This window comes from Tetrao urogallus, assembly GCF_951394365.1.
Source record: "Tetrao urogallus genome assembly, chromosome: 12".
NCBI classification, from domain to species: Eukaryota; Metazoa; Chordata; class Aves; order Galliformes; family Phasianidae; genus Tetrao; species Tetrao urogallus.
Window position 1 is genome coordinate 5239771 of NC_136825.1, and position 9802 is coordinate 5249572.

The following is a 9802-nucleotide window of genomic DNA, read 5'->3' on the forward strand; positions in this document are numbered from 1 at the left end:
TCCTCAGCAATTTTATCCCCGCCAGATTATCTCGTCTGATTCTATTAATTCTCTCCCATAAATCTGCTAACAGCGATCTGTGATTTACTCACCCTGTTAACTGATCTGAGGACTGTTAAAAGGATTTATCTGGCGCTGCACCTAGGAGCGGGTTGTGCCTTATCACTGTGCTCCGAAGAAGTCTTTCGGAAAGCAATTTGCCCGGTTCCATAGTCAAATTCAGCGGGCACTCTTTAGTTCTGCACCATAAAATCAGACACCGGGCAAACAAAGGGAGCGGTAACTGTTCTTAATGTGTTGTTCTTGATCCGCACCCAAAGCAGAACGCACCGTGGTCTGAGCTCCTAACCTGGAGCGGGGCAGGAGGTGCGGGGATGTGGGCTGTGCGCTGCCTGGGTCGGTGCTGGGAGAGAGAGAGGGGCTGAGACGTGGCCTGGTGGCAAAACCCGAGCCTGAATGGCTCTAATTGAAATGAAAGTGTGCGATTGTTAGGGGAGAAACGCTGTTAATAGGGGGACTGTAAATGTTTAGACAGCCGTCGTGAATAGCCAAATAATAAAGGAAAATAGCACTAGAGTGAGAATTACAGAGGGGAGGGAGGAGAGCGTTGTTGCTTCTGAAGGTTATCCAAAAATTGCAAATAATCCTTTCTTTCTGCTATGCCGTGCCGTTTTGGAGCGGCAGCTCTGCAATAATCACAGCAGAACAATTTTGTACAATAACTCCAGCGCTGCTCTGGAGGTCACAGCTCCGCTTGCACTCACTCACATCGGTGTGAAGGAAGAGGCCCCCCTCAGCTCACCCAAATTTGTGCTCTTTGTCTCAAGTTTACTCAGAAAGCTACTGGTTTGCAAACTGGATGCAAACAAACAGTTCGCTGGGACTGGAGCTGTGTTTCCACAGACATCCATCAAACATGCAAGTGGAACACTGCGTGTGCGCGTTCCAAAAAGCAATAACCTTCACTTTTTATCCCTCTCCTAGGTGACCACATTAAGTGACATACAGTGCCTCCTTCACCTCACTCTGGAAAAAACAAGAGCTGGGGAACGGGGCCGTCCTGGGGGGTTTATGCTGTCAGTTGGGAACTTTTGCTGGTTCCAATGGTGTGCAGGAATAGGAAAGCCAACCCGAGTTGCGTTCAGTTTGTCACTAATTGCAGTCTCTAAGATAAACCCGGCAGATGTCCGGGTGTCTTTGGGGCTCTGCAGAACTACACTCCTGTTGTTTGTGCTGTCAGAGCATGCTTTAGCTTTGCAGAATCGCCTCTGCGATCCCATCTAGGTGTCGTTATCCTGCTCGCCGCGCAGCGTGCCCTCCCTGCCTTTTGGCTGCCGGGAGCAGCACAGCTGCGCGGCTTTGTGCCGATAATGGCACGGTCGGGAGATGTTATCTATTCGTGAGCCCACTCTCCCCGTACTATTTCCCAAGCAGCGAATTCTTTGGCTGTTGCAAACGATGCTTTTCACAGTTGGTGAAAAATTACCCAGCAACTCACCCGCACCTACAAAGTCTTATAAATAGCAAACTGCGAGGGGAAGGGGGAAAAGGAGCATCTGAAGTACAACGTTCAAGACGCCGGTTTAATATATGACCAAGTGTCAGAAGTCAGGTTTCTGAGAATTACTTTCCAGATAAACAACTTCACAGCACCGCACTTCATCTTACTTACTAGAGACACCCCATTTATCACGGAATTACAAGGAACTTTAATTCTATCGATATTCCCATAAAATCCAGCCTGGCAGCTCAGGAGGGGCACTGCGGGAGCAGCGGGACCGCCGCAGCTCAACCCCCCGCCTACCCCCCGCCCACCCCCCCCTCCTCACCCCGACGGCCCGGCCCGGCCGACAGCGGAGCGGCTCCGCTCGGCGCTGCGCTGCGGACGAGAGATGGCGCTGTCGGGGTTCGCACGGAGCCGCTCCGCCGCCGACAGAGCGCTGCCGCTCTCCGCCCGCACGGCCGCCCCGGCTCCGGCCCCGACCCCGGCCCCGCGCCCTCCCCCCTCCGAGGGGGCACCGGGAGAGGGAGGCGAAAGTCAGTACAGTTTGTTCGCCACGGGGCCGAGTGCTGAGGGAGCGAGGCTTGAAAACTTGCAGGGTTCTTTGCTAACCCGGCGAGGTGTTGGGGGAGAGAAATGGGTGCCCCGTGCTCGGGCGTGGGGAACGGCGAGTAACGCGGGGAGCGGCACGGACCCCGCGGGGCTGCACCCACCGCCCCCTCCCTCGGACCGGCACCGCGCTGCCCCGTACAGAGCCCCGCCGTGCCCTCCGGTGTCCGCTCCAGGGCAGGGGCAGCTCCGGGGCACCGCGGGGCGGAGCGGAGCGCTCACCCGACGGCAGCGCTCGGCGGGCGCAGTCCCGACGCGACGGAGCGGTCCCCACCCGCAGCCGCTTACCCGGTGCGTCCGGCGGTGGCGGCGGGCAGGAAGGGGTTAAGGCTCGCCCAGCTGACAGTCAGCTGATGGGGCCCTGATTGACAGCTCCCAAAAGTTTCCTTGTTCTATGCTAATATTCGCTGGGAGGGAGCCGCCCATTGGTCCGGCCGCGGAGTCCATTTGCCATTTGCAGGGTGACGTCAGGAGCGCTATAAAACTCTGCAATGCTTTTAAACTCTCCTGCTGGATGAAACCTTTAAAATATTTTTCATCTTCTTGCCGTAGCTGTGGGGTTGAGGGTTTGTTGGTTGTTGTTTTTTTTTTTTCTTCCCTCTCCTTTTTTTTTTTTTTTTTTATGATTGTTGTTATTTTGGTTGCGATATATCGACTTTGATTTGATTTTTTTTTTTTTTTTTTTTTTTTGTCTTCGGTCTCTTCTCCCTCCTCCTTCCCCCGATGAGCTTCTCTCCTCGCTCTGCACTTTGCACGAGAAAGCGCAGAGGAAAGGCACCATGAAGTGTTAAAAATAACAAAACAAAAGCAAAAAAAAAAAAGAGAGAGAGGAAAAAAAATTCCTCGCAACAACACCCGCGAACGATTCCAGCTGCAGTTTGCGAGAGAGAAAGAGAGAGAAGGGAGGAAAGAGCCGTGCGTGCAGAAGGCGCAGAGCCCCTCGCTCTGATGCAGCAGCGGCAGCGGAGGCTCTGCAGGGGATAACGCGGAGCGGGCGGAGCGCGGCGCGGCGCGGCGGAGGAACGGACGGACGGACGGGCGGACGGACGGACGGACAGCAAAGCTGGCTCACCCGGCGGCAGCGCAGAGCAGCGCCCTCGCTCCCGGAGCGCACCCTTTCTGGAGGACTGTCAGCAGCAAAAGGATGGCATCAGAACTGGCAATGAGCGGCTCCGACCTGCCCACCAGTCCCCTGGCCATGGAATATGTTAATGACTTCGATCTGATGAAGTTTGAAGTGAAAAAGGAGCCGGTGGAGACCGATCGCATTATCAGCCAGTGCGGCCGCTTGATCGCCGGGGGATCGCTCTCTTCCACCCCGATGAGCACGCCCTGCAGCTCGGTGCCCCCGTCCCCCAGCTTCTCGGCGCCCAGCCCCGGCTCCGGCACCGACCAGAAGACCCACCTGGAAGACTACTACTGGATGACGGGCTACCCGCAGCAGCTCAACCCCGAGGCGCTGGGCTTCAGCCCCGAGGACGCGGTGGAGGCGCTGATCAACAGCAGCCACCACCCGCTGCCCGGCGCCTTCGATGGCTATGCTAGAGGGCAGCAGCTGGCCGCGGCCGCCGGCGGCTCGGTGCCGGCCGAGGAGATGGGCTCGGCGGCCGCCGTGGTGTCGGCGGTGATCGCCGCGGCGGCGGCGCAGGGCGGCGCGCCCCACTACCACCACCACCACCACCACCCGCACCACGGCGGCGGCGGCGGCGGCGGCGGACACCCCCACGGCGCGGCGCCGGGCAGCGCGCCGCCCTCCTCCGCCTCCTCCTCGGCCGCGGGCTCCGGAGGCGGCGGCGGCGGCGGCGGAGGCGCCGGGGGGCTGCACCACCCGCACCACGGAGGAGGAGGCGGCGGCGGCGGCCTGCACTTCGACGACCGCTTCTCCGACGAGCAGCTGGTCACCATGTCGGTGCGGGAGCTGAACCGGCAGCTGCGGGGCGTCAGCAAGGAAGAGGTGATCCGGCTGAAGCAGAAGAGGAGGACCCTCAAAAACAGGGGCTATGCCCAGTCCTGCCGCTTCAAGAGGGTCCAGCAGCGGCACGTCCTGGAGTCGGAGAAGAACCAGCTGCTGCAGCAAGTGGAGCACCTAAAGCAGGAGATCTCCAGGCTGGTCCGGGAGAGGGACGCCTACAAGGAAAAGTACGAGAAGCTGGTCAGCAATGGCTTCCGAGAAAACGGATCCAGCAGCGACAACCCCTCCTCTCCAGAGTTTTTCATGTGAGTTCCCACAGCCTTGCCACCTTACCTAAAAGTTCTTCGTGTGAGTTGTTGTTGGGGGCTTTGCTAGAGCGCCGACCCGCCGTGCCACCTTGTATCACTTTTTGGTTTTCCAACTCAAAACTGCTTTCAGACAAACTCGGGTTTTGGGTTGATTATTTTTTTTTTTTTTAAGGTGGGCCGGCTGCGTGTTGGCCAACCTCAAGTTCTACATCAGTTTCTTTTCTGTTTATTATTATTATTATTATTATTATTGTGGGGGCTTGCTGTTTTGTTTTTTTTTTTTAAATTTAAAAGACCCAACTCGCCACCAACTCAGTTCTTCATATGAAGCTTGCTCTGAAACCTGCCATCCACATCATATATATATATATATATATATTTTTAAGTTCATGACTTGTATTTTTTTTCCTTTGAGCTTGCTGTGTCCAAAAGAGTCAGACCATATTGACGTTGTTTCATTATTTTTTTTTGCCATCCTGAGTTCTTCATATGAGATTTGAGCTTTGCGAAAAGAAAAATAAATAAATGAAAACACGTTTAAAAAAAAAAAAAAAAAAAGACAAATACACAAAACAAAGCAAAAACCACAAAAAAAAATACAAAAAAAAAAAAAAAAAAGTGAAAATTTTTTAGACTCCAGCTTGCTGAGTTCCATCAGTTTTTAGCGTTGTTGTGCGAAACTAGAGGTGTAGCTCAACCTGCCCCAACCAGCCTGCATCAGCCTTCGGTGTGTCCATGTGAGTTTTGGCCTTAATCTGCCAAACGTGAGACTGTAGTCTGCCATTAGAATCCCATCCTCATCTCATGCATTACGCTTGCTATTTTGTCTTAGCAGCAATGAACTGTAACTGTTTCAAAAGACTATGAGAAAGAGACATTATATTAATAAAAAAGAAAAAAACAAAAAAACAAAAAAAACCCTGCATGCTGGTCATGTACGGTATAATTATTTTTTTTTTTTTTTTTTTTTTTTTTTTCCTTTTGCTTGGAAATGGACTTTTTGGAGACTGTTATGGCATGGCATTCATCCTTTTGTTTTATTGCCTCATCACTTTTTTGGGTTGAAAGCAAAAAAGTGCAACCTTTGATCTTCCTCCTCTTCCTCCTCCCCATTAAAGTTTGCATCTGCTCTAAAACTGCTTTGAGTCACTCAGAACTTCAGACTTCCTTTCCAATGCACTGAAGCATTCCCTCTTAGAAAGACATGCCAGGATGGATGTTGGTAACCCGATGTGGCAAAAAATAAGTAAATGAATGAATAAAAACACAAAGCGCAGAAAGAACTTTGGGAAGATGCTCAAATGCAAAATTCACATCCCGCTCGGGGGGACATTGAAACCGTGCTGTTGCCTAAAAGCAGTCTAAACCAATTAACTGTAGGTGATCTGCCCCATCTTTTGATTTGATTTCTTCTTATTATTTTTTTTCCTTTTTACATTTGGTCATGGTCAAATGTGGAATGCTCTGGGTTCCTGGTATATAATTTAATTCTACTTTCTGTCATCTGTTAGCCCAGTTAAAATGTATGCTACAGATAAAGGAATGTTATAGATAAATCCGAAAGAGTTAGGTCTGTTTAGATGTAGATTTCTATTATTATTATTTTTTTTTTTTTAAAGATTGATGCACTAAATTGTTTACTGTCGTGATGTAAAGGGGGGTAGAATTTGCAACGGGACTGTTTTAAAAAGTAGTTTATGCAGCATGTGCTTGCAACTTACCTATAAGTTGGGTATATGTAGTCCTTGCTATACCACTGACTGTATTTGAAAACCAAAGTATTAAAGGGGGGAGGCACCCTTGTTTATATCTATAGGGGTATTTTACATTCAAAATGTATGGATTTTTTTTTTTTTTTTTTCAAAATTGAAGTATTTGGGACTGAATTGCACTAAGATATAACCTGCAAGCATATAATACAAAAAAGAAAAAAAAAAAAAAGAAAAAAAAAAAGAAAAGGAAAAAAAAAAAAAAAAGGACAAACCTGTTTAGAACGCTAATACGATTTATGCAGTTATAAAAGATGGCATTACTGCACAGTTTTAAAATGATGCAGATTTTTTTACAGTTGTATTGTGGTGCAGAACTGGATTTTCTGTAACTTCAAAAAGATTCCGCAGTTTTAAAGGCAATAATCAGTAAATTTTATTTTCAGGGACTGATATCCTGTCTTTTAAAAAAGAAAAATAGAAAAAAAAATGGAAAGTAAATCTTACCACAATAAATATAAAAAAATCTTGTCAGTTACTTTTTTCTTTTACACATTTTGCTGTGCAAAATTGTTTTATATCTTGAGTTACTAACTAACCACGTGTGATGTTCCTATGTGCTTTCCTTTCATTTTTGACTCTATGGTTATATCGAAAGAGAGAATAATCTACAATAATAAACTGCATTTTTTTTTTTCCCCCCCGATTCTGCGCTCCATTTCTTAGCACGTTGTGCACAGTCCCCTCTGGCAGAGCAGCGCTGGCGGAGCATTGAGGCTGGTTGAGGAGCTGACCTCGGTGATAGGAAGGAGGGAGATGGGAAAGGAATAGCGCTGTGCGGACGCGACGTTGCCACCCGTTAGAAACCAGGTAGATGGGAACCGTGGGCTCCCAGGTGCTGTGCAGACCTCGGTTGGGTGCATCGCTGTGAGGCCCCAGCGGGAGGGCTGCCCTGCCAGCCTGGCACGGCCCCCAGGATTCGGGCTGCTTGGTGACGGGGCGAAGCCAAAGGGAGCACTTTGCATCCTCGTCCCGTTGCATCCCAGCAGAGCGTGCCTGTCTTGGGTCGGGGATGGCAGCTCATCAGGCTTGGCGTGTCACAGAGCTACGGAGCGTTAGAGCAGAAGCACTTCTTGCCATTGAGGCCCACAATGCCTCCTTTTACCTTTCTTTGCTTCCCCCCCCTGTTCCACACCATTCTTTCGTTCACCTGGTGGTTTTTTTTTGTTTGTTTGTTTGTTTTGTTTCGGTCATTTTTTTCAAATTTTTGCTACAGGCCTTAGAAAGCCCAGAGTGAGCCAAAGGATTCAAAGGGCTTCCTCCAAGTTTTGCAGTCAGCCCCAGCAGTCAACGTGCTGGAAGCGGTGCGCTCCCCGAGCCCCTCTGCGCTCAGTTCCCTCTGTCATCCCCATGTCATCCCCATGTCAGAGGGCACTGAGGCTCTGTGGGCTGCTCAGCCCCTGCTGACTCAGTGCAGCCTTTCCAGGAGCCTGCAAGGAGGCTGTTCTGGGCCTCTCCCACCTCGGAGAGTGCTAAAGCCTCTCCGAAGAATGCTGCAGCCCCTCTGGGACAATGGCTCTATCTCAAAATCCAGGCTCGGCAACCCAGTGCAGTTTTAATTTTTTCCCCTTTTTATCCCTCCGCTTCCTACTGTTGATCTTCTCAGCTTTACCGCCAAGACAAAAGCACCTATTAGGCTCCTCTGCCTAGTGCCCACCCTGCCCCGTGCAGCCTTGAGCCCCCTGAGCTGTGCGTCTCCCCTGCTATGGGTCAGACCAATGCCACCACCATGGTCTCCAGCAGTGATGCTGCACTGCGCCCCTCCCCAGCGCCCTTTGGCATCTGACCTTCTGTTGCACTGGGGTTTGAGTAATGGTTCAAGCTCCAGACTCTGGTTAATTGGAGTTCCACTTTCTGGTTAATGTGTAAGCTCTGGGTAAACTGGTTGCTATTGGCTGATCAGAGAATTATCTCCTCTCATAAAGACGGGGGTTCTTTATTTATTTTTTAATTCTTCTCCCACCTCACCGGGCTGAACCTGTACTGATGCACAGATTTATTCGCAGGGGTGCTCAGCTCCTCAAAGGGCTCCTAGAGGGCTCTGTATGGGGATGGGGTGAAGGCAGTGCAACCCTGAGGCTCTGCGTGGGACCACTCCTGGTCCTTGTGCTGCTGTTGGACAGGGTTAGGGCAGGGTTAGGGTGTGAGATAGGTGAGAGTCGGGAGCAGTTCGAACAGCGATAAGAAAAATCCTTCCTAGAAATAGACTGAGTGCAAAAGGGAAAATTCCTATCGCACACCCAAGCTGAGGGGAAGGAGCTTTGCATCTCTCCCGGTTTTGCATATTACTGCGCATTGCAATCTTTCTTTACGAATAGGAAATAGCGCAGCCTTCGCTGGACTGCATGTGAGTTTCAGCCCAAAACACACCAACTTCCCAAGGGAAGGGGAAAAGCAACCAGAAGCACGCAGCGCTGCTGCTAACAGCAAGCTCTATCAGTTGGGGCTCTATCAGTCATGACAGGGGAGCACCCACCTTTGCTGCAGGACTGCTTGCCAAGAACTCACGGAGCCGCTCCGCTCTGAACGGCACTCATTAATCAGTGAATCGCCCCTGGCTAGGCTCTGGCTGCCCTCCTGCCCCCCTCGGGGTGCAGCACTGGGGCAGCTGGGTGCTGCCGTGCTGCAGGGTCCGCTGCCATCACAGCCCTGCGATGTGTCCCCATTCAGCTACAAAGAACTTCCATGTGACCGCTGCCGGGAGATGCCTGCAGCCCCATGCTGGCCCTGAGCACAGCACACATCCCTCCACCCCACCCCACGGCATCCTCTACCTTCATTTTAATTATTTTTCCTAAAACAAAGCAAACCCCTCTTCCCCGAGCGTCCTGCGCTCGTGCCTCACCATTTTCCCTGCCTGAAAAAAAGCAGCATCCCAGAGAGCATCCGAAAGAAGGGAGGGAGTTCTGCAAGCCCCCTCACCACTTCCCTTTGTCAGAAGGTCCTCTTTGCCCTTTTCAGAGCTCGAGAATGTGTCTGCTGAATCAGAACGCCACGCAGCACTACCCCCTGTGAAACGTGGCAGGAGATTTGAAGCGCGCAAAGCACGCTTTCCCAGCTCCTCTGCTTTCCGAGAGCCTCAGTGCAGCTGTTTCCCTCTGCTCAGCGCGTAGGAAGTTCTCGATCGAGAATCATTCATAATTTTAATACCAATTTCTATTTGACATAACATACTAATATGAGATACAGAGTGTAGCTGCTTCCTGGATTTAGGGAGGAAATGATGCATATATCAGAATTATCTGCTCAGATGCCAGAAGTACATCGGTATCCTTTCAGCGTGTGCTGCGCGGAGAGGAAATCCTCTATTTATTGCTCCCATCACCAGAGGAGCTCAGTGGACCCTGTGTTTCTGACACCTGTTCCGACGGACGGACTGAACATTTCACACAGGAGAGGGGAAAAAAAAAAGCAACGTGACACAGTGCTGGGAGCTCAGGTTTTTAGCAAACTTTCTTCGCTCTTTCAGAATCACAGAGGTGGGGTTGTGAAGGGCCCGTCTGTTGCAGCTATGGCGAGTGCCATGCTTGCTTGGCTGGGACAAGACCCAGTCCTAATTGCAGTGCCTCCGCTCCTGCATTGCACACCAGGATGCACAGAGCTGAGCGGCTTTTGGAGAGGGAGCATTCGAGCGCTGTGTGAATGCTGCTTAACTGATGAATTCTGGGGAGCTCAGCAGATAAAAATCAATGGATTAAAGCCC

At 50.9% G+C, this 9802-nt stretch overlaps 1 protein-coding gene across 1 annotated transcript in view; it reads left to right on the forward strand.

Annotated features, from left to right (window-relative positions):
• Positions 1 to 3100: 3100 nt before the first annotated feature.
• MAF (MAF bZIP transcription factor) overlaps positions 3101 to 9802 on the forward strand; it is a gene marked incomplete at its 3' end in the record, with an annotated part of 10653 nt that continues 3951 nt past the window's right edge. The window contains exon 1 of the mRNA XM_079541651.1: positions 3101 to 4327. Within this exon, the coding sequence (XP_079397777.1) occupies positions 3255 to 4327 (1073 nt within the window). The 5' untranslated portion in view covers positions 3101 to 3254. The remainder of the gene's footprint in view (positions 4328 to 9802) is intronic.